The sequence below is a fragment of the Nematostella vectensis genome, chromosome 1, assembly GCF_932526225.1.
Source record: "Nematostella vectensis chromosome 1, jaNemVect1.1, whole genome shotgun sequence".
Lineage (NCBI taxonomy): Eukaryota > Metazoa > Cnidaria > Anthozoa > Actiniaria > Edwardsiidae > Nematostella > Nematostella vectensis.
Window position 1 is genome coordinate 6,801,057 of NC_064034.1, and position 23,984 is coordinate 6,825,040.

At 43.3% G+C, this 23,984-nt stretch overlaps 2 protein-coding genes and 2 long non-coding RNA genes across 5 annotated transcripts; 1 reads left to right on the forward strand and 3 right to left on the reverse strand.

The window, feature by feature from the left end:
• Positions 1-1,254: 1,254 nt before the first annotated feature.
• LOC5519041 lies at positions 1,255-18,744 on the forward strand. Of its 2 annotated transcripts, XM_048725834.1 has the most exons (20): positions 1,255-1,439; positions 4,522-4,648; positions 5,351-5,564; positions 5,921-6,068; positions 6,645-6,829; positions 7,114-7,254; positions 7,584-7,734; positions 8,358-8,699; positions 9,979-10,290; positions 10,578-10,865; positions 11,119-11,410; positions 11,722-12,214; positions 12,404-12,455; positions 12,718-12,821; positions 13,225-13,352; positions 13,776-14,041; positions 15,149-15,215; positions 15,501-15,981; positions 16,623-17,232; positions 17,485-18,744. In XM_048725834.1, the coding sequence occupies exons 1-20, from the start codon at positions 1,373-1,375 to the stop codon at positions 17,631-17,633; spliced, it is 4,617 nt and encodes a 1,538-aa protein (XP_048581791.1). In that variant the 5' UTR covers positions 1,255-1,372; the 3' UTR covers positions 17,634-18,744. The 2 variants fall into 2 exon arrangements, with proteins under 2 accessions (XP_048581791.1, XP_032219727.2); XM_032363836.2 differs by lacking the exons at positions 1,255-1,439; positions 4,522-4,648; positions 5,351-5,564; positions 5,921-6,068 and adding an exon at positions 6,077-6,260.
• On the reverse strand, positions 2,460-4,171 carry LOC116602984. Its single transcript, XR_004290415.2, has 2 exons — positions 3,892-4,171; positions 2,460-3,404 (listed from the first exon to the last, which is right to left on the reverse strand). It is a non-coding gene; the product is annotated as an uncharacterized LOC116602984 (long non-coding RNA).
• LOC116602985 lies at positions 8,197-9,334 on the reverse strand. Its single transcript, XR_004290416.2, has 3 exons — positions 9,203-9,334; positions 8,737-8,905; positions 8,197-8,593 (listed from the first exon to the last, which is right to left on the reverse strand). It is a non-coding gene; the product is annotated as an uncharacterized LOC116602985 (long non-coding RNA).
• On the reverse strand, positions 18,740-23,532 carry LOC5519099 (carboxypeptidase D). The gene is made up of 4 exons (XM_001638898.3): positions 21,393-23,532; positions 20,756-21,058; positions 20,155-20,285; positions 18,740-19,807 (listed from the first exon to the last, which is right to left on the reverse strand). The coding sequence occupies exons 1-4, from the start codon at positions 22,455-22,457 to the stop codon at positions 19,240-19,242; spliced, it is 2,067 nt and encodes a 688-aa protein (XP_001638948.3). The 5' UTR covers positions 22,458-23,532; the 3' UTR covers positions 18,740-19,239.
• Positions 23,533-23,984: the final 452 nt, after the last annotated feature.

Sequence of the window (23,984 nt, forward strand, 5' to 3'; positions counted from 1 at the left end):
AAATAATCCTGTTTCTGATCCAAAGATTACGGAACCGCGGCATGGCAAAGGCTCAGACACCTACTTCATCCCCCCCTCGCTCATGCGCCCCATTTTAAGGTATAAATTCCAAGTATAAATTAGCCGAAAATTGGGAGGAAGATCCCCTGGTGATGGTATCGACATCACAAAGCCGCGTCATGATTAATGAAGGGATTTTATAACTATATCATTCTGCTTGTTATAACCCGTCTGCGCTTGAATGGTGTTTGCGGTCTTGTCTGACAGCAACGTGACCAAAGACAAACGACTTAAAAATATCATACGCACTATATACAAATACAAAAAGCCACCCCGAGCTAGATGTTATATTCTTGGTATTCTCTGCTCTTCAGAGAGCCGTTAGAGTGTATGTTAGTGGTGCATAAGGAAAAAATGCCGTCATGTTTTGCTTGCATGAGGTGGATGGCGGAAGGGTATTGATGGGTGTGCAAAGTATGTAGTAATTATATACAGATGCTTAGCTAAGTACCACCAGTTGTTGAATGAAGAGCCGCTCCGAGTGAGGAAATCAGTAAAATCTAATTTATTTTTTACTGACCTAGCTATACCCGGATAACTCAACTATAACTATAGCTTTCAATTTAATTCTTCTCTATGTTATGATTCTCAAAGTATTTTTATCTATCAAAGCTGCTTAATGCTTTTTTTTTTGCATATTGACGCAAACCGGGTCAGCTGACCGTCCCGCGGGATTTTGCGGGATCCCTCGAACGTGTTGTTACTAGGCCTCGAAGGTCAAGGATGGAATCTCTTGCGTATTTTGATATCCTTTGAATGGTGCATTCCTATCTAGAGGCGGAACATCCCATTCTTTGGGTAGAAAGAAGTGACCTTTCAAGTTTCAGTGCGCAAATAAAAAAAAAGTTGTATTTAATTTTCTGAAATTCTTCACGTCACGGAAGATTGATGATTTCACAGTTTTCAAACAAGCCAGGAGAGCTGGACAGTATACCGCGACGGAAGAACAATCTGTCAAAAATTCTCCATTATGCCGACTCCCCTATATTTCTTCAGTTTGCTTTTAATTTCTAAATTTCCCGCAAGATCTGAAATAAAAAATTCAATAGCGACTGGTCACCCAGATAAAATCGGCGTGAAATCTGTCAGATATCGCAAATAGACGAACAATAGAGGGGTTTGGCCTTTCGCGCGAACGGGGGCCGTGTAATGTCAAACCGCAGCAACGTCAATCAAGTTCGCTTAGCGAAAGTTTCATTGTAACACAATACAGTAGAGTTGAACGCTTGTATGCAAGTACAGTTTGAACATAGGGGAACTATCACACGTTATTCTAGGGATTTGGGGCACTATTTACTCGACAAAACTGAGGATGAAGATCCCGTATCTTACACAATTTGGAATTCTATTATTTCTGCTACTTCGGAACGCTAATGGAGGTGAGTTTGGTTATTAAGTCGACTCGAGCCGGTAAGTTGTATTTTCCATCGACGGATACAGACCAGTGGTTCGGTATTTGCCATTCGGATAGAAATACTTAGAGTTCAACCGCGGGGAAGTATTAATTTTTTGCTTAACTTGCTTCATCTATAACATTTCAGGAGGAAGTATAATCCTTCGAGGGCTATTTCTCTCTTGGATTATTCTTCTGAATGTGTCGGCATCTGGGATACAGATTATATTTCTCTCAAAGTTCTGAACAAAAATCTCGTGCCGCGCGGTGATGTTTTGAGCTTTCTTGTCATCTTGACTTTTTGGACAAGGCTCTCTAGATTACCAGTGTGTTCAATTAGAGGTCATTTTCCCATTGAGGAGTACTACGAAGGCTGAAATAATTACCTTCGTACACTGTGTATTCAAGATATTCTATATTATTTTACTTATCATTATCTCAAGGCGCGCGCTTCTCTCTCGGAAATGTTCCACCCGGGAGTATAATCAGAACTGCGAGATTTACTGAGCAAAAATCACTTTGTTTTTAAAATTTAGTAACTAGTTTTCGCATCGATGTGCCATTTGCGAATACCGGTATGTGACGATTATTTCCTAAATGCTGCAGGATGGTTTGGGTAGTCGGGTTATCACCAAGATACTGCGTGTGAATCATTTCCTTCTTAAACCCAACTTACTCCAAACAAACTCAAAAACAATCAATGGCTTTCCCGCACTCAAGAATTAGTCTTGCTTTACTGAAATCGATATTTTTAGACTTTTAGAAGTACTATTTAGACATGACTGACTGTTTTTGAAAGGGGAAATCAATGTCGAGCTTTGATTAGAGACATCCGATCTATGATGCCAATTTGCTTGCTATGTACTTAGTATAAGTTTGAAATACTTCTAGTGAAAACTAATGTTACTAGCAAACTCGGCTACAAGGCCAATTCCCACATAGCTAGACAACCTCCCCTTTCTTCAAGGGTAGCTGAAACGCTGTTACTCATTCAGACAGGGAAATGCATAACACGTCTCACGCAAACGTGTGTTGACTTTTATTTGTTGAACTCTTAGAACGTTTTCCGACCATTTTAGCTATTTGTTCTGGAGGATCACTTCTGATTGTAATTCAGTTGAGTATAATCCTTGTTCCGTTGTGCAATAGTTTTTAATCCCAATTCTCTCATTCTACGTGCTTCATTTAGATGTTTCCCTTCGTTCGCCACTACGAATATTTGTACATGCTGGACATGTATACATCTAGAGCACAATACACTATCCTCGACAGGATAATACCTTCCAGATAGATAGTAAACGTTTACTTTGGAAACTCCTTTCAAGTCAAGTTAACTGAAATTCAATTGTGCTAATTAAGCGCTGTTAAGTGTGCTAGAGAAAATATAGAGGAACGCTTTGGATTTATTCCTTATCTTCAGTTCGATATTTTTCGGGAAGCGATAAGAGCTCTTTATTGTCATGCTTCAGAATTTTAGAACGCTACAAAGATAGAAAGCGATTTTGAGACTCGATTATTGTTATAATCTGATAAGCGGTACTATTTAGGAGCTGGGTACGGTAGATGACAGCTACCACTCGCGCCACCAAGCCAATACATGTGTTTTTCTTTATAAGTTTAGCTTCAGCTCAATCTAGCATGTCTAAACTCTACGATAAGAGCAAGGGAATTCAGACGGAAGAATTAGTTATCCGGAACAGAAATGAATACTCCCGTTTTTCCCTCTCAAAAACCACTAGACAATTTGGAGTCTATTGATAGTACACCGCCATCCCTTGGTGCTGGTACGGTCTGGAACACGGTGCCCACCACCAGGTTAAGAAGACCTCCATGTCTAGAGAAAACTTTTCGTAATAGCTACAATTACTCCTTTCAATAACTCAATTCAAAGGGCAGCTCCATCTGACCTTCAATGTGTGTATTGTTTTGCTTGTGGATATTAGGTTTCCACCTTAAAGAAAGGAATAAGAAAAAGTATGAAAAATAAACACATCTAATTTACTTCCATTTTTGTTAGTATTTTCTTTACTCTCTAAAGGTAAAGGGCCGTTTACAAATTTCGTAGCTTTCCTGTGTTCAGTTTTCGCGCGCACTTTGTGCATTAGTCGCGCTGCATTTGCAGACTGTGCCCTATACATACCTAATGTCTACTATATTCTAGTCGTGGAAGGTAGGACCGGCATGGATTATACGATTACAGTCTTGTTTCGAGTGTTTACCGTCCTATTGTCAGAGAATTTAAAACCTCAAATATCCAAACCCCCTTATTTCCTATGTTACTTGTCAACTCACAAAAAGTCATTGTTTGCGGTTGAATTTGCGTAGTCGTTGGTCGTAGTTAACTATAAATCATACTTGTAATCGCTACCTTAATTTTCTAGTAAACGGGAGTTGGTGAACACTGTAAACTACGTGTAGTGCAAAGAAATAATTGTTACCGCAGGTTGTTTGTAGATCGATCGTGCGACCATCTAAGAGATCCAGGATTTGGTTGTATTCAAACCGTTCCCGCCTGCTTCCTTTGAATCATAGCTATATTTACATCGCCCCCAGTTTCGCCCCCCACGCGTCCCGTCAAAATACCAAATTCGTCATTGGCTACCTATGGGCTAATCTTAGTCTAACATGACTAGAAGAAAACATGTCAAAATGTCGAGTTGTTTGCTTACTGCTAATGTTGTAAAAACATTCGAGAACTTGTTTTAGCATAGGAATCTGAATCAGTTTGATAATTTTAGGATGTTTTTAATATCTGGAAGCCAAAATGTTTAGAATGATTTTATGAAAAAAGAAATTCCTGATCGCGGTATTGACGCGATCAGGACGCACAAAGGCGGTCAAAACACTAAAGGGGATCATATAGTCACTAAAAAGACGAGGGAATACGAGTTCAGGACAACAATAAATAACTCAAGAGTTATAGAGGCCAGATCCCTAGTCGACTTATCGGGAATCGACCTTGAATATTTTTAAGAAAAAAAACGAATTCAATCATGTTGTGTTTTTATGTTGCAACAATAACGTTGTACCATGCAAGGAAGTTCACATAAGTTTCATTTCTTTTACAGAATGCGATAAGCCTCTTGGCATGAAGTCGAGGCCAGGCCAGGTCGCAATAAAGGATGAACAGATTACAGCTTCTTCAGAGGACTCAGATTTACTCAGAGCCGCACTTGCACGACTGGACGAGCAAAGGTGAGGAAAGTGGATATTCTTTTAGAGCAGATACCTACTGACACCTTTTCAAATTCCCATGTTTTCATTCAGTCAAACTCTACCCTGGGTACAAGAGCCATATCTTTGCTTGTTTATTCACTCCTTCGTCAGAAACGCAACAATAAACAAGCGAAGATAGAGGCTTTGTTAGCCAGGATAAACTTTGTTTTCATTCTCTCTCGTGAACTCTTATAAATGTAAAAATCCATCTAAAGGACTCAGACCAAACCAAACCTAGTTTATGACTTCCTGTCCTTGACTCCCCCTGTGCCCCTTGACTCCCCCTGTGCCCGTTGACTCCCCCTGTGCCCCTTGACTCCCCCTGTGCCCCTTGACTCCCCCTGTGCCCCTTGACTCCCCCTGTGCCCCTTGACTCCCCCTGTGCCCCTTGACCCCCCTGTGCCCCTTGACTCCCCTGTGCCCCTTGACTCCCCCTGTGCCACTTGCCAAGACAAACAACGCCATGTGGGGGATCTCTTGTTATATCTCAAATCATGTGACTGAACTGTTATAGACAGTTCTAATCATATAATAAAAAATACCAAAAAATAGAAGGTTATTTTAGGAGGTTTTTTTTTACTTCACTTTAAAATGGTCCTTTCCTGTCCGTTTTGAAAAAGTTACTTGTGAAAACTCCAGTCTACTATATTACACATCTCACCATATTTTTCCGTCCTCCAGTTCGACAGAGAAGAGATCATTAGGCGGATGGTGTGCTGAAGACAGTGATAGGGACCCCTACCTCCAGGTGGACCTGCTAAGAGTCCATACCATCTCGGGGCTCGCGACACAGGGTGTGGCCGGGCACTTCGCGGCGTACGCCATGGAATACACAATTGAGTACAGCTATGATACATTCACGTGGTATGACGTCAAAGAGAAAGGGGCCAGCAAGGTAAGAATAGATTAGCTTCTAAGGGGTTGGGGGTAGGGAAGTTTATACAGCTATGATATGATCATGTTGTATAAAGTCAAAGAGAACGGAGTCACAAAGTAAGTTCTTCTAAGAAGGATGAGATTAGGTTAAAAAAAGTAGGTAGTGACCAGGGCCAGTGGCGACCAGGGCTGGTATAAGAGGGATTTATTAGAAGAAAACTGTTATAGGAGTTAAAATGAAATTGGCTTTCAATCTTGGGTGCTTACTTTGAGCTATTCCCCTAAGTGGATCGTTGTATTTTCAAATGCAAACGGTAATTAGCGTAACATAATAACATGCATCTCCAAACTAACGCACGTTTGTTTCCTATCCAGGTATTCCCTGGCAATAGGAACAGTAACATCCCGAAGTCCGTCAAGTTCTCGAGGCCTTTGACCGCGCGCTCCATCAGGCTTCACATCAAGCGATGGTCCTCCAAGAAGTGTCTGCGCATGGAACTATACGGCTGTGAACCGATCGAAGGTAAGAAGTGTCTGCGCATGGAACTGTACGGCTGTGAACCGATCGAAGGTAAGAAGTGTCTGCGCATGGAACTATACGGCTGTGAACCGATCGAAGGTAAGAAGTGTCTGCGCATGGAACTGTACGGCTGTGAACCGATCGAAGGTAAGAAGTGTCTGCGCATGGAACTGTACGGCTGTGAACCGATCGAAGGTAAGAAGTGTCTGCGCATGGAACGGCTGTGAACCTATCGAAGGTAAGAAGTGTCTGCGCATGGAACTGTACAGCTGTGAACCGATCGAAGGTAAGAAGTGTCTGCGCATGGAACTATACGGCTGTGAACCGATCGAAGGTAAGAAGTGTCTGCGCATGAAACTGTACGGCTGTGAACCAATCGAAGGTAAGAAGTGTCTGCGCATGAAACTGTACGGCTGTGAACAGATCGAAGGTACCCTGACACAAGCAGTGGCGACGGGCAAGCGGCGGTCGTCATGAGTCCGGGGCCCCTTCACGTGTACCACATCCCTTCCCTATATGCTTGAAGATACAGTGATTGTATGAAAGACATACTCTAACGTGTTTGTTTTTGTTTATAAGATTGTGAAACGCCTGTTGGTATGGAAAATCGTGTAATCCCGGATGATCACGTGACCGCCTCGTCACACTGGAACAACCACGAGGCTTCCAACGCAAGGCTCAAGAACGAGGCTGGCTTTCTCAACGGCACGTTCCGATGGGGGGGATGGTGCACTGATAATCTAGACAAGCATCAGTACATACAGGTCAGCTCAGGGCAGCACGCGATTAAGCACGTGACTAAGCACGTGACTAGGCATATAATCGTAGTTCGTGATGTACACCCTTAAAATAATACTCTTTGAATTTTCGGCCTGTATTTACCCGGATCGTAATATCATTGTTTACAAATCATCATTGTCTTCTATTTTAGGATGACCTTCGTCATATACTCGTGCTCGTGTACCAATCAGAATCATTTCTTTATCCTTTGGTTAATCTTGGTCACGTGAGTCCTGTAGACCAATCACCACCATTTCCTCTTCCTTAGGTTGATCTTGGCCACGTGAGGGCCGTGTCTGCTATCGCTACTCAGGGCTACATGCGGGACAACTTCGTCAAGCAGTACCGGATGAACTACAGTATAGACGGCCAGGAATGGAAACCTTACGTACGAGACGGCGGTAGCAAGGTCAGCAACTTACACGATACTCACAAAGGGCAAGCATCTGCATTGCTACATTCCTCCTCTTGTTTCCAGGACAATATTCTCAATGTTTGCTGTATATCCTCGATATTATGTTAGCATGAGTAATGATCCGTTTTCTAGATAATGGGGGTCCTGTGGGCATTTGCAGGCGTCCTTTAGCTTTTCAAACGTTTTTCAAGATTACCGCATTCCAATCTATAATAAACAGTATGTTCTATTAAATTTCATTTACCCCGAAGAGTCTTGAATCTCTTGCCTCTCCGAGAATGACCCTACAGATAATTGTGATTTGAATGTTGTTGTTTCAACAGATTTTCCTGGCGAACTGGGATAACGACACGATCCGTCTTAACACGTTCACGCGTATCTTTGCACGCTTCATACGGCTCAATCCGATCCAGTGGAATTCGTTCGGTTATGTGTGCATGCGCATTGAGATCTACGAGTGCCTGCCAACGAGAGGTACAATCACGACCTAAGGACCAGAAATGTGTCTAGTCTAGTGTCTGTTATATATTGATTAAAGCAGCAAAGACATCAGAAAGTGTTCATGTTTCGACTATTTAAAGGGGCCCGTTCACCCTCCTTAGCGTGCATTGCGAAAATCAAAGCTTTTCTAAACGCACTTTTATGACCTTTTTTAACTTCTTTAAAATTAGGCTGTTATTGAGCAGGAATATGTATATTATTTGGTAAATGTTTTTCATTCCTTTGAGAGCAATGCACCACGGATACCGTAAGATGGACCCTTTAACAACTCGATATATTGTTTGAGCGAATATGAATGAGTGAGGATAAAGCGAGAAATGCGCAACAAGCTATGAGTCCTACAGTCTTACAAACCACACCAACTTCTGCGAATTATCCAAATTTCCACTTACGTTACTTTGGTTCATATTGGATTTGATGCGGCAAAGTATTGTACTTTTAGTGACGTGATGATTTATTTTAAGCATTTTGAATATTCCAAAAGTCATGTGATAACGCTTGTGTTACTGGCTATACTTATTAACTTCAACTATTTTCCAGTAGCCAATTTGTCCACCAGTAGCTCGAGTTGTTAATTAATTTCGATTAATTTCCAGGAAGCGTACCAGACGTCTCTCCTCCCGGCGCCACTTTTAAAGTGAACCGAACCAGCGACCTCAATCTCACCTGTCAGGTCAGCGGTCAGCAGGGCGCTATGTCCACGTGGCTTAAGAACGGCATCCCATTGGCTGCTCCCTATCTATCCTCGAGCTCGCAACTAGCCCCAGTCCTCCCAGACGTTACGGTCAATACGCAGAACTTCGGCAACGGGACGACACTGAGTCACTTGAGCCTGCGAAATATCAAATACCGGGACAGTGGTTCAGTGATTTCGTGCACGGCTGGGTACCCGGATGTGGCGATAAATACGTCTCGAAATGTGCACGTGTTCGTGATTGGTGAGTTTTAGTTAGTAAGAAAGAGATTTATGATTACTTTTCAGGTGGCATGTCGGGGTACCAAGTACCAACAGGAGTACTATACTTAAAATACGAAACATCTAAAGTTAATGACTGAAGTGAAATAAATCTGGCATCTCGAATGTCGAGGAGTCCACACTGGAGGGCAAGCATTCTTAGGAAAATACTCAATCTTCTGCCTCTAACTGCAAGGGAAAATACTTTTTTATGACCCCTCCGATAGTAAAGATATATCCAGAAAAAATAGTAACGTCACGGTTAAATCTGTCTGTTTATTTTTTTAATATTTTCCAGTATTTTTTTTTTCTCTTTGGGCATGAAAAAAAAAAAAACTCGTGACAAAGACATTTTAACCATGCTACTCGATAAGTGTAGATTGTTCAATTTTCTACGCTTCTTTGGGTACCAGCAGCGTTTTGTTATTATCTTTGTCCAGTATCTAAGCGTGAAACAAGCTGTATATAAGGTATAATTTTGAATACCTTTGTCAGGGATCCTTGTATTTCTTCTGCAAGCTGTGCTTCTCATTTCCATGGCGGTGCTGCCCTAGAACCGTCTCTATCTCATTCCAAGCCCTTATTGCAATAACATCACTCCGACAAAGCATTCGAAAGTGTTCCACGGAAAGTGGCCTTTAAGGTATTACGTGACGTCTAGGCCGGCAGAAACCGTCACGTATCTGTCACGCGTGAAAAATGATACATATAGCGTCAGATCATCACATATCCACCCAAATGCTCGTGCTTCCGGTTCTATTTTATTTTGACGTCAACTGCGGTTTTCGTTTGTTATCGCGCGCAAAGTGAGTACTAGGTCATTTCCGAGGTCGCATTGTATAGCGATTTGTAGAAAAAAAAGACGGTACATTATTGAGTTACAATAACAAATGCAGTTATTTTTAGTCACCGTGCTTACAAAGTTGTTTATTCTAATAACGTTGTGTCATATTAAATAAAAACTTGCTTCATCCTTTTCTTCTTTGTGATACATGTGTCTTAAATCGCTTATTTTTTGGAACTCGATAACATTGATGTTATCAATTCTTTCAGAATAATACATGTTTGTTGTAAAAACTTCAAAGTAGAGTGAAATACCTAAAACTCGATCTCGGATAACGTCTCTCCCCGCTTCAATGTTTTAGCTTCCATTTCAAATTTCATTATTCAGACAGGCAACTAGATAAGAGCTCCGATGAAATAATATTTTCATTGTAAACTTAGCCGTCTGTTAGAGTAACTATTTTTCGTTTCTTTTGCAGCCCCACGCCCAATGATCAAGATCTCCAACATCAAATCGCGATCAGTTCTTATCGATATTATTGACCAGTCAGCAACAGAAACCATGAAATATTTCATTCGCTTCCGCGCCATCGAGCAAACGACCAACGGCTGGACTAGAGTAGAGCGCATGCGTGCACCAGCACGAGTCTCTTTGGGAAGGGACATTTTCACGATGGTGCTTGACGAGCTGGTCCCTTATACGACGTATATCAGCGAGGTGGCACCGTTTTACCGAAATGACGACACGGGGCCGTATAGCGAACCTATAGTGTTCACGACTGACGAGGATGGTGAGTTATTGCGTCAGTGAACACAGCAACCGCCTTACCTAACCGCCTACCAACGACAACTTCCCGACCAAATAAAGCTTTTTTTAGAATTTTCTTCACGAGTTCTTTTGATTTGAATACCTAGTCAACTTATTTCTTATTTTAATAATTGTTATTCCCCAGTATCCTTCACGTTATCCAGTTAACAATGAATTTTCATATTCATCATTTCCGAAGAGTGTTTGTAGAGTGAAAAAAAGGCACCAAGCAAATACACATGTAGTAACTTTCTTTCCTTTTATCCCCAGTCCCTAGCGGTCCTCCCCGTGACGTCATCATAGAGCCACTGAAGCAAGGGTCAATCCGGGTCTCATGGTCCGTCCCAGACCTCGAGCATCGTAACGGCCGGATCGTGAAATACGAGGTTCAGTACGCCCTGAAGGGCTCGGCCGTGCTCAAGACATCACTCACACAGCAGCTACAGAAAGAGATCAACGGACTTGACCCCAAGGGGAAGTACAAGGTCTCCGTACGTGCCCATACCCGCAAAGGACCTGGGCCATACAGCCAAAGTACACTTTTTGATGGTGTCCATGGTGAGTTGTTATAGGAACTATGTTATTTTTTGTGCTTTGGTCTCCGTGCATTAGACCTTCCTGAATAGCTGACGCATCTGAGCCCTCTTCTGGGGTTCAATTTGCGATCTATAAACTATAGCGTAGACAGGTTTTGTGGGAGGGAGTCGAATCTTTTTGTGAAGGCCTGAAAATTTCCCAGATCGTAATGACATGCGAACTGTACGTGGACAAATGAATAAAGTCTATATAAAGTGCCATTCTCTTTCCTCAGCATGGAAACCAAAATCCGAGACGACCAAGCGACTGGAGCAGCTCTCGAAGGTCACCGTAACCGATGTGAATGCCGGGAAGGTGACTGCGGAAGTGAAAAACATCACTGCAAAAAAGGACTCTCTAAAGGAGGAAGACATTTTGCTCACCTCTTACATCCTTAAAAAGGTTGTGCTGACCAACACGAGCTCAGAGACCGTAGGCAACAGCTTGCTCACCACGCTAAGTAACGTGATGGACGTGGATAGTGACGTGTTGCGCAGAACGCAAGAAAAATACAACACTTCCGCCAGGTACACAGCGCGCGTTGCTTGAAAGGAATACCTAATGCTAGCCTCTGTCCTAAAAAAAAAAACAGTCAAGTTCTCTACTGATAGTGAGGCGAACGTTGATGATGTCATGTTATGGGCGCGTAAAACGATTGTTTGGTTGCCCAGGCCATGCGTGACAGGGCCCTGAATATCTTCCGGGTTAGCGATTTGAAATTTGTTACCGTTGTTGTTATTAATTTTGTTTTTGTTGACAAGTGAAATTGCATTTTGGCGAGATTCTTAGAGCTAGTCTTTTCTCCAAGGATATTAACCTAATTATTTCGATAACACAGGTTTGTAGAAGTCCTGGAGGTGTACATCGACAAAGGCGGCAAGTTCAGTATAGACACCCCAAACATTGCCGTCCACACACAAAAGATCAAATCCTCCTTTCATGGCATCCACACCACAGTTACGACTACAGACAACAAGATCAACATCACCACTAGCACCGGGACCACTCCCGGGGCACGGGATCCCCAGGTCCAGATCGATATGCCTTCTTCCATGTTCCCCAACAACGACACAAGCAACGAGACAGTGATCTTCGTGTACTACAAGAACTCCAAGCTGTTCAAGCCGAACTTCCGAATACTAGAGGTGTGTCGCGATGGCTTTACGAGTCGGGAGCGACGGTTCTTCGACGGAGACACGTTGTCTGTCGAGAGGGTAGAGAGGGATATTATTACCGAGAGTAGCCCGGTGATCGCGGCTAGCCTGAAGGGACGGCACGTGGCGAGTCTGAGTAAACCAGTCACTATCACATTCAAGATGCCGCCTGATATGGTGAGATATTGAACAAAATGTATGCAAAAAGACATGCTTACACGGGACACTCTACACATACGCTGCGAGTAACGTTTTAAGATGTTTTGTTTTTATAAAAATAGACGGCGGGATATGGTGCGCCAATAGGCTGCGAGGACAAGGCTGTGTATTTATGTATTTTCTACGCTTTGTTTCTGATTCTTATAGATTCTAGATAACAACTCGACAAAATGCCGTTGGTGGGACTTTAACGCAAATGGTGAGTAACTCAAATCAAACTCGGAATTCGTTTGCTTGGATTGATCACGAAGCTATGGAGTACCCCTGAACGAAGGGAAAGTGGTTGTGCTTATAGATTTAGCGAAAGGCTTTACATCTCAGGAATATTTCATACGGCTAACCGTATGGGATATAATTTTTTCACGGGTTTGGCTTACCGTCTTTCCTATCGCCCTTGGACCATGCGGTCCTTTGCATCGTGACTGTTTCACTGTCTCACTGTGTTTTTACGTCTGTTCTAGGCGGTATGGGTGACTGGAGCGCCGAGGGGTGTCAGCTAGAGGGAATCTATAATCATACAGTCGTCTGTCAATGTGATCACATGACTAATTTCGCTGCCTTAGTGGTAAGTGTCCACCTCTTCTTTGGCGCCATCTTCCATCATTTGCTATTCCCTTGGATACGGTTTCTATTCCAGAGATTTCTAGACAAACATGTCTTCGCTGTAACGGAGGCATTGCTGCGCGATTCGTGACCTCCCAATATTAATCAAGAGATTTCCATTATATTGTTCCACATATTATTATATACTGCCGTATTTAATCGGGTTCTTTGTTTCTCAGAACTAGTACGGTCCGTCGACAAAGTCTTGCACTTTCATTGATTATCTTGCGACTTGCCCCCTAGTTGTGTTCTTAGAACGTGATCTGTTCATTTCGACAGTGCATGAAAGCGTCTCAAGCTTTCCGTGAAAACTCATTGCCATTTGATTGATCTTTTTCCTCATTTGCTACTTCCTTTGCTCTCAGGACGTGTATGGACCATCGACAAAGCCTTGTGGTGCGCACGAGCTGGCTCTCTCGTTGATCGCGTACGTCGGCTGCGGACTCTCAATACTAGGACTCGCTCTCACCATCTTCACCTACGCGTTTTTCCAGTAAGTAAAAATATCTCGCAAGAGACTGTTATCTTTGCACAGTACTTGCTTTCGCCAGTATCGCGCAGCTGCTATTACTTATAGCTAGTAGTAGCACGCGCCACTAGTATCCTGGATCCCAACTTATTGAAATTAGTTGCTGGTTTTCGCTCTAGTTTCGAAGATTCACGATTTCCTCCCTCTGCAAAAACTACAATTTTACATTTGGCGAACTTGCGTAGTGCGCATTTAATGCTCAACCCGACCACGTTGTATTTGCGCCATCATAGTCTAGCATCCTAGCTATAATGAATTATTAAATGGCATTTTTTATATCGTGATTATAAGTCTTGTTGACTAGAATTGGTAAGGATTTTTTTTCCTTTTTAAAAAAAAATCTGAATTCATAGGATTGTGTTAAAATTCTTTGCTCGTTTCTCTCAGAAAACTACGTAAAGAAATCGCGGCCAAGATCCTACTCCACCTGTGCTCGTCCCTGCTGTGTGTCCTCATAGTGTTTACTGCTGGTGTGGATCGTGCGGGCTCGTCTAACCTGTCGTGTCAGGTCGTTGCCGTGCTTATTCACTACTTCCTTCTGGTCGCGTTCATGTGGATGTTGATAGAGGCGTACTTTATGTACCTCGCCTTCGTCAAGGTGTGGCGCGACCACGGCGACTATGTCATGTGGAAATGCGCGGCCATTGGATGGGGTGAGTAGAAGTGCAGTATGAGATCAAAACGCTAAGGAGTAGTCACATACATGAATAACCCGTTAATACAACCTGAAGAAACCTCAGTAAAGGGCCGTTTATTGTGTGTTTAATAGGCGCCTTATTGTATTGAGTTATCCAACTCATCTAAGCTGCGCCATTCATAGCCCGAGTATCAGGCGATTTTATTTTTCAAAAGTCGGAGAGGAAAAATAAAACTACGCTTAACACAAATACTAGACGCGATGCCTGCCGCCTCTTTTCAGGTCGCTGTCGAAATGCATCGGCTGTCAAATTGTCCCACATAAATGACTCGCATGGTAGCGCAATCAAATGCCCAAATCAAATCAAATCAAACAGTATTTATGTAAAGCAAAATTACAGTGGTGTTATATGCAAGGGTTTTAATTTCGACGAACCCCGGTGAGGTAACTTGTATTATGTTGTAAAATGATTGGAATGCTTAAAAAAAACTGATAAGGAAAGCGCAAAGATAGTTCACAGCGCATGAGATATACAGTTTACGTAATTTATATGACTGCAGATTCACACATCAGATCACCAAATTACTACAGGATATTCACATCACCAATTTACTAAATAGGGTTTTCCGTCTACATAGACAAACCTCTGCTTGAACACAAATTTCATTGATAAGCTCACTCGATCAACTCGCGGAAAGTACCGCAAAAAATCCCAAGAATTCTTCGCTCTCACAGAAAAATTTCTTTTGAATATTCGGCGCCTGGTTCCTGGTATATTAAGAATTTGATAACTACTACTAATCAGCTTTAACGGCATCCATATTTCAAACTGAACAATCACCCGCAATGACCGGCCTGGGCAAGACATTTGAACATGCTGATAAGGGCCAATCAGAGCACGCTTTTTTATAAGCATTGTTATCTAGCCAATCCCACCGAACATGAAAATTTTACAGTATTTGTATCAGGCCCTCTTTTTATCGCTTCCCGGTTTATACTTCATAGGGAACGATATAAGGGCCTGACACTCGGGCTACACCATTCAGGATGCTATGTTCCCGATGAGTATTATCATTAACTTGTTTTGACGCGAGTACTAAAGCTAGACCAACTTTGCTCTCAGGTCTTCCGGCAGCTGTTGTCGTGGCAACCATCGCCGTGGATAAAGAGAGTTATGGCGGTGAACACTAGTAAGTTCCTCACAATAACGTGACTATTGCGTGACTATAAGTTCCTCACAATAACGTGACTATTGCGTGACAACTAAGTCCTCACAATAATGTTACTATTGCGTGACGAGACAACGTGACGATGGTATGGCAAGGCGGTGAGACATGGCGCCGCTTGTTATATCTAGCGTGACAAAGTGAGATACTGTATGACATCACAAGGCATTGCTATTCCATTTGAGATGGTATAACGCTTAGGCATGACGTGTCATAGCCCTGACACTGTTGTCTCTGATTCCTGTACAGCTGTCGACTGAAGGACTTGCCGTTCTTCGTGGCGTTCCTAGCGCCCGTGGTCACCATCGTGTTGGTCAATACCGTCATTTTCACCATCATCATGTACAAACTGAGCACGCGGCCCTTGCCGAGCTCCGCTGACAAGGATCGCGGGCACGAGGGCATGATTCAGCTACGTCGGGCCTTGGGGATCCTCATACTGGTTGGGCTGACTTGGATGTTCGGATTCTTCGCTATCAGTACCCTCCGTCTGGCGTTCACTTATCTGTTCGCCGTGTGTAACTGTCTTCAGGGATTCTCCATCTTTATGTTTTATTGCGTGACGCAACGGAATGTTCGAGAGTGCTGGTGGGCGCTAGTCACGTGTAACCTCAAGAGTTTACAGAAGAAGCACGTGTACACTGACTCGTACGATAGGCGAAGACTCTCGTCTGCCAGCAAGGCGCAGCACGATGCCATGCGTGCACGCACCAATACGGCACTGACACAGGTAACGTCCCCTTAAAACCATCACTGCACTAGCACAGATAACGTCCCCTTTAACCATCACTGCACTGAAACAGGTAACGTCCCCTTTAACCATCACTGCACTGACACAGGTAACGTCCCCTTAAAACCATCACTGCACTGACACAGGTAACGCCCAATTTAAATATACAATACACTGACACAGGTAACGTCCCCTTTAAACCATCACTGCACTGACACAGGTAACGTCCCCTTTAAACCATCACTGCACTGACACAGGTAACGTCCCCCTTGAAACTATTACCGCACTTCCCGGGGCAACACTGCACTTACCCAAGTAAAGCACTCTTTACACCAATACGGCACTGACACAGGTAACGTCCCCTTTAACCCATCACTGCACTGACACAGGTAACGTCCCCTTCAAGCTATTACCGCACTGTACGGGCAACGTCCTCTTTAAGCCAACACTACACTGACACAAAGTAGCGTAATTTTAGAAAGTTGCCGGGGTTTTTTTCCGTCTGTTCGGGGAACTTGTCCATCATACGGGTAGATACAGAGTCTCACACACTTTTAAACTAAAAAAACACTATTTTGTATACAAACTCAAATGAGGACCCCGTCTTGTGCGCCTTGTTAATTACGTTTGGTTTTGTTCAGATCATGCAGATGCCGATGCGGGACGTATATCGACCGGAAGAACCCATCCCGGAGAAGAGCAGTGAGAACCCCAATTACGAAGGCAGCCTAGGTGAAGAGCCCAACATGGCGGCCGACGTGACGGTTTATATCGAGGCAGCGGACAACGGCAGCCACTACAGCATTAACCAAGATATCAGCAGGCAGGGCTCTATATCCGGGAGCTTTAACACCTCATTCAGGTCACGTGAGCCGAGCGGGTCACGTGGTACAGTAAATTCCGTTACGTCAACACCCAGGTTACAAGTTACGCGGTTTAAAAGCGGGAATTCCGTAGGCGCTCTAAGTATGGACGATCGAGTTCCTGCCGCACCTTATACTAAGAACACGCTAACACGTACTACTTCTCATCAGCCTGCGGTCTATAGGCCTCCTGAATCGCCGAGTTTTCTCAGGCGGACTAAGTCTGCCAGCTCGCTATGTAAGGATAACAGGTTTAGTACGGATAGTCTGATAAGTTTAGGGGCGTCCACTTCTTCCGAGTCGCTGAGCTCAGACACGCCCAGTACGCCATCAGGCCTTGTAGGCAAGAGACTGCTGAGGATATCGGATATGGATAGAGACAAATACGGTGAGTCGTATGCGGAATGTTGATGGTTTAATTCAAACCAATTCTATGTTCCCTTGAGACCAATTTTTGGTCGTCCCTACTCATACAACCCAAACTAGCCGATAACTTAATAAGTTTTTCTTTTTGCCTGTTAAACAGTTCGTCGTTTGTGTGGACAAAATTGATGTGCCTATGTATGTATTCGCTGATAAAATCAGCAGTGGTGATTAATGTCTTGTCACTTATCCTAATCGAGCCAAATTTCTTTTCCAGGTGAATTGATTGTGAGCCCTAATCGGGGCAGCGTGAGAGGAATTGTTGGACACGTCGAGAACAAAGTTGACGAGTATGACGACCTAATCGAGAAGGAGCGAAAGCGATCCGTGTCACTTCCTGCACAAGCTTACAGTTACGTGACATGATCGGTGTCACTTCCGGCACAAGATTACAGTTACGTGACATGATCGGTGTCACTTCCATCACAAGCTTACAGTTACGTGACATAAAAAGAGGGACATTTACTATAATGCCCTAGGACTCAAAGACATGGGGCCCCACGTGGTTCCCCAACAACGCAAAACAGACACATGCTTGCGACATGATGGTATACCTTTGGTATGACGATATACCTACGGAGTTCACAATACATGTGCCATCAAGCTAATGCTCAGCATACCTGTGTACTTATGCACGTGGCGCTACTGTATCCCCGTATAAGGAGGGGTTATATGTGGTATGACGACATACCCTGTGATGGGATACCTGTGGTACGTCTCAATCGCTGTGGTGTTTTCGGGATACCTGCGCCATACCAATTGACGCTTCAGCGCTTGATCAAGTAACAAGGCGCTTGAGGTTTGGAACGAGGCCTACTCGCTAACAGGACAAGGACAAAATTGCCACATAGGCCGATAACCTCCACGGACGGTGAATCAAAAACTATGGAACATTTGTTTTCACTCTTATTCCCCATTACTCAAAAAAATATATGACGTGATTAGGAACTCTGCCATACGAGGGAAGCCTAGAACCTTAGTGTCGTTTTTAAAACGAGTGTTGGAGTAAGACGGGTGTTTCTTTTATAAATAACGGCTACTGTGTAGTTATTAAGAATAGCATGAGATAAAGCTACCCGAAAATATACGGCTATGTTATCAAAAGTAGTTGTTTAATTCCAAGATGCAAAAAATGCTGAATTGACAGGAATGTTTTTTTTTGCTTTTTTCTAACGCTTAAGCTCTGTTCCTTCATCATAGAAACATAGATCACAGTTAAGAACAATATTTTCAAGAGATATAAGAAATAATTCCTACTGTCCTTTACAGGGCAGATTGAAGACAAAACTGTTGTCAATGATATATTTTGGTGAATGCTTCAGTGTGAACGTCAAGCCGTTTCGATTTAAAACCATAGAGTTATAGTTGTACATACAAAATACAATAACCCCCTAGCTTGTACAGAAAGAGAGCTAGGAAGATTGATATAAATAGGTAAAATAATTATTGTGTAAAATAAAGTACGCTGGTCATATTATGCGCAAGAGTTTATTTTACACCACGCTCATTTAGAACTTTGCAAATATGCCTGGTGCACACTAGTGGCATAACGACATAATGACATAGGCGCGTGCACCCTTATGTCATATGTTCAAGTTTGAATGGTTCGACATTTGACATAAGCCCAACGACATGAACATAATGACATAAGAGAAACAAACATTTAAAACTTTTATGTCATTATGTCCAGGTCGTTATGTCGGGCTTAAAAGAACGAGCGCGCCTATGTCGTTATGTCACAAGTGTGCACTAGGCAATACAAAGAAAAAATGATTACTGTTATAAAAAGATGATTCCTGGGATTGTTTGAAGGCTTACATGATCTATGTTTGTGAAAGCCCTTGAACAAGTGTTTGCACCCTCTACTAAGAAGAAAAAGTCATTGTGTAGGTCGGGCATCAAATATCCAGAAGTATTCCTTGAAATGTTCCTTTAAAAAATCTAGATAATTCGAATTTAAATGGCTGCCATTCTAATTTTTTAAAAGTTTGCACTGACGTAACCTGAAGAAATAGCCTCGTTTGGGTGTCGTCACAAAATAGCGAACCCCGCGATACGTGCCATTCGTGCCCAGTCTATCATCGGTAGAGAGCTCGACGCCCGCGATCAAAAAGTCTTTGCCTTTAGGAAGATTTGGCAGGTTACCAACCCACTTCAGGATACCTGTCTTAGGATTTTTCTGCTTGGCCACGTGACATGCGACTTTAGTACCGATCATATGGGCAAATCGCTTGTCCACAGAGGGCCCGTCTTGAAGGGAGGGTTTCTTCAAGCCTGGTTTTACTAGGCTGTCTTGTGTTTTCGCTGCGGCGCTCTTCTCGCTTGTGTCCGTCTGAGATGAACCCGTTTGCTGTGGGGACACCGGTGAGGATGTGTTGTTCGGCGCCAGATTGACTTGTGCGGGCGCAGCGGACTTCGTTAGGTTGCCAGGTTGACCGAGGGAACTCTGGTTTGACCCGGCATATGCTGTTAACGGTCGGTCGCCCGCGAAGAGCTGATCAAGTGTTCCATTCGCGAGTTGCAGCCCGAGAATCTGAGACCTGTCATAAAGATCATTAAATAACTACTCACGTTGGCGTATACAACCGAGACAAGTCCATGGTCAATCAAGATAACAAAGCCATACAATACAGTGATATGACGATAAAGTGATGAGAGAAGAGATAACCACAGGGGGCGGGGGATAAATAGCCACTAAGAAAAAATGGTAAATCAGTCCATGCCTAAAGCTACTGTGAGATCTTCCTTTGCGCACTAACATGACTTTACGATGGTTGCTTGACGCAAAGATGGTCGAGTAACACCCTTTTGTCACAAATTTAAGGGGTGAGAATTGACGAGTATTCCAAACAATAATCTCATCTCATCGTGGAATGTACTTTATTACCTCTGACCCGCTTGTAGCATGCCTGGCACAGGTGCAGCCACGCCCCCATCGTTCCTATCACCGAAGCTCCCGCGCGTGATTTGCTCCCTTGGGTCGGGTGACATATCAATGGGAGGGTAATCGCCACCGGACTACAAGGAATAGACAGTGTTAGGCACAGTAGGTCATGTGAGCTAAGATGAGATCGAGAAACTATAGCATTCAGTGTAATCGTCGCTCCAGGAACGGATCCAGCGGGGAACAGGGTGCGAAGTCCACTTCTTTGGACTAAGATCTTAGAAAAAAAATGGAAGCTCAAATCCACAAATTGACTCCCCGCCTTATGTGCTTTTTGCACTCCCCCCCCCCCCCCCCCACCCCCCACTCCCTCTCTCTTCTAGATGATCTGCCTCCGTGGATCTTGGATCCCATTTCTCGCAATGCCTAAATCATCGATAGTCAGCTAAGCTTCCCATTGTCCCACGAAAGGTTGTTCGACATCTCTTTTAAAAGTCGCTCGATCGGGATCGCCGAACGATCTCCACAGACTACCCCCTTATAGCTACGCCATATGTTAATTTGTCTTGGTCTATCTGACTGCCGTTATGTTTTGATCACTCACCAAGATCCTGGTAATAAAATCATTGTCTCCGCCTGTGAATTTAGACTCCAGCTCGTTACTGTGTCTAAGAGTGAAGTTCACTTCCTTCTCCACCTCCTCCCCCCTGAGCTCAACAAGCTTGGTCTGTGGCTCGTACCCAGTCGCACTCGCCGTCACCTCATATGAGCCTGGCACAAGCAGCCTCCAGTAGTCGCCATCTTTGGCGGAAGTGACGTCATGACGTCGATCAGATACCTTGATGGATGCGTTTGCTAAGGGCTCGCCTTGGATGTTCTTTACGAAGCCGTGGACACCGCGGTGAACCTATGGGGAGAGATTTGAGAACGGCTTCAACTTTAAAAGGCCATTTATTGACACTCAGTAATAGTGACATTCGTGACGCTGAATGAAAAAAAAATTACACCCTATTCGAAACCGACTACCTCCGAAGGCAGTTCCATCAATAAAAGGTGCCGTTTACAGTAAATACAACTCCTCAACCCTCTGGGAGTTTTGTTATATAACACAGCAATAAATATAAAATAGGGTTATGCACACAAAACAAAATTTCTGTATGGCATATTTTACCCAGAATACTTTCCCTTGGCAGCCCAAGAAAAGGGTTTGAACCCCCTACCCTCACTTCCACTTCTTTTACCTGATTGATGAGTTCCAGGAGGGGCTTTTTGTTGTCTTTCCAGTATTTCTCAAGCTGGTCCTCTTTAGGGAAACGCTCACATCCAACCTCCACTGTCACCTCAAAGTCATTGGAGTGTACGTAATTATAATCCTGCATGCCACCTGAGATGCTGAACCAGCTAGCGCCATTAGTGATCCCATCAATGAAGTGCTCCTCCTTCACGTTACTACAGTTCCATTTAGGGTTCGCCAGGTGCATGACGGGGTGTAATTCGGAGTAAGTCTTGGCGACGTGTCGGAAGACGTCGTCGTCTGGAGTCGCGCTGTACAAACTTTGACCCGAAGGCGAGTCATCGTACGGATAGAGTGCAACGAGTGCACCGGAGTGAAGACTCGCTGAGAGGACAAACGGGTAGTCTCGAATCCAATTCATGACTGCGCGCGTCTCGGGTTGTGGCGGGCCATTACTGCTCGGGAAGAACTGATCAGGGAAATTCCTGTTTAAATCAACTCCGTACGCGTTTCTTCGACCAATGAACTTGTGCGTTTTTCCTTTCACTGACGCAAGCTCGTAGCCATCAGGGTTTATACTCGGCAGAATATGAATACGAGTGGTATCCACTAATGTCCTCACCTTCTCATGACTCTCGTAGTTCTCGCACAAGTATCGAATGAGCTGTAACAGGAGCTCGCGTCCCACTACTTCATTTCCGTGGATGTTCGCGATGTACTTGAACTCGGGTTCCCCCGGCTCGTGTTGACCAGGATTATCGGAGATCTCCATGGCCCACAGTTTTCTGTTCTGAACGCTGTAGCCGATCGAATAAAGTCTTGTAATATCTGGGTACTTCAGCGAGAAGTATTTCAAAAACCATGTCAATTTTTCATAGTTGTGATGCTGAAATGTTTCAACGTCCAGAATTTGAAAGTTACCATTCTGAGTAGAATTACTTGTTTGCTTACTCTCCTCCTGATTTTCCGAATTTTCCTCTTTCTTGATCTTTTTAGATTTAGCGAGTGGATTTGCCGAAGACAGGGTAAATAGCATAAAAAAAGCCGCCGAAATAATCCAGCTTACATCCATTTTTGGTCAGCGCTTGTTGAATTTGCTGAGCTGTAGCTTGTATACAACAAACTAGTGAAATCAGCTAACTGCATTAGCCGCTTCGTTTATCTTTTACTCCGCTCTCATTCTTATTTTGGGTTTTGGGTGTGGCACGTTCAAGTTTCGAATAGCTGCTATTCTTAGTCGTCATGGTCACCTGTTCTGTTGACCCTACAAGCGGGTGGTTATTTGACATCTAAGATGTCTGCCGTCCTTTTGGAAAAACCTCAAACCGTAGTGATACAAAAACAGATGTGAACGCAACATTACTACAAAACCACTTTTCTAAAATCGTTTATATTAAGAAATCTCGTGACCGACAAGACGGCAAAGAAAAATCTAAAGCAGTGCTTAGACAAATTGAAGTAATTGAGTGTTTAACTTGTATTCCTTGTGCAATAAAAAACAAGTTTGCTTTTTGTTGGCAGAAGAAACCTTTCAACAAAAACTTTGCTCCGCTATTATTCGTAGACATGACAGGCGCGAAGTCATTAAAGACTGTTCAACTCCCTTTCGTTCCTGCTGTATAAAATACAACCAATGCTATAAAATCTTACTAAAAGACAAAGGCTCGTGGCTTAAAGACTCATCTCAGAGTTCATCTCAGCAGCAAATACAACAAGTAATCTGGCAACAGCACATGCAAGCGATGACGATGGCAGGCAGACCAATCACCACTGCACATGCGATCAAAATGAATGGCCACATCTCGCGGAAAGAAGCGCACAAAAGTCGATATTCAAGGGAGGATACAGATCTTTGATGGATGGAAGGGCCTCCGTCAAACATACCTCAATTGCTTCTTTGTCATCTTCCTATTCGTATCAACTTTCGCTAGTGTTTTCCATAGATACATCCCTTCCATTAAAAGCAAGGGTTATGATTAGCTTACTGTTCAATTGCACTATATATTACGGTGTATTTGCGTTTCAACTAGGGAAATAATTCCTTTCATTCATTTTCCTGCTCTAAGCGCTACCAAGGCCAAAACAACAAGTGCCTAGACAAGTTAACTAACAAGCGCCTCTCACGTGGGGCTATAACTGTTCTATATGAACAACAGCCAATAAGCTCTAAAGCCTCAGTTTTGTACGGGTTTATGGAGTTGCAACGATCGCTCTTTTATTCCTTCTCGGTTTATTCGATCGTTTAAGTAAACATACACATTACTGCTGCAGTATTTTTTTCATATTTTCACTTACGCACCTTGTAGTTGCGGGTACCTGTTAATTCGAGTGTTTTCTCACAAGAAGTTGCCATGGCTCTAGTATGATGAGATAAAAATAGGGCTTGCAAATTAAGGAAAAAACAATATGTTTCCATATAAAATAGTCTTAATACCATTTAACATTTACGCAAATAAAATTGTGTATAAATGTGGCGGTTCTCTTTTTTCATTTTAATGCCGAGTAAGCAAAGCAGCGATTGATCATTTCAATAAATATTCCTAAAATCTATTTCTCTCCCAAAAATTTAGATGTGTATTGTGGAATTATTAAACAGGGT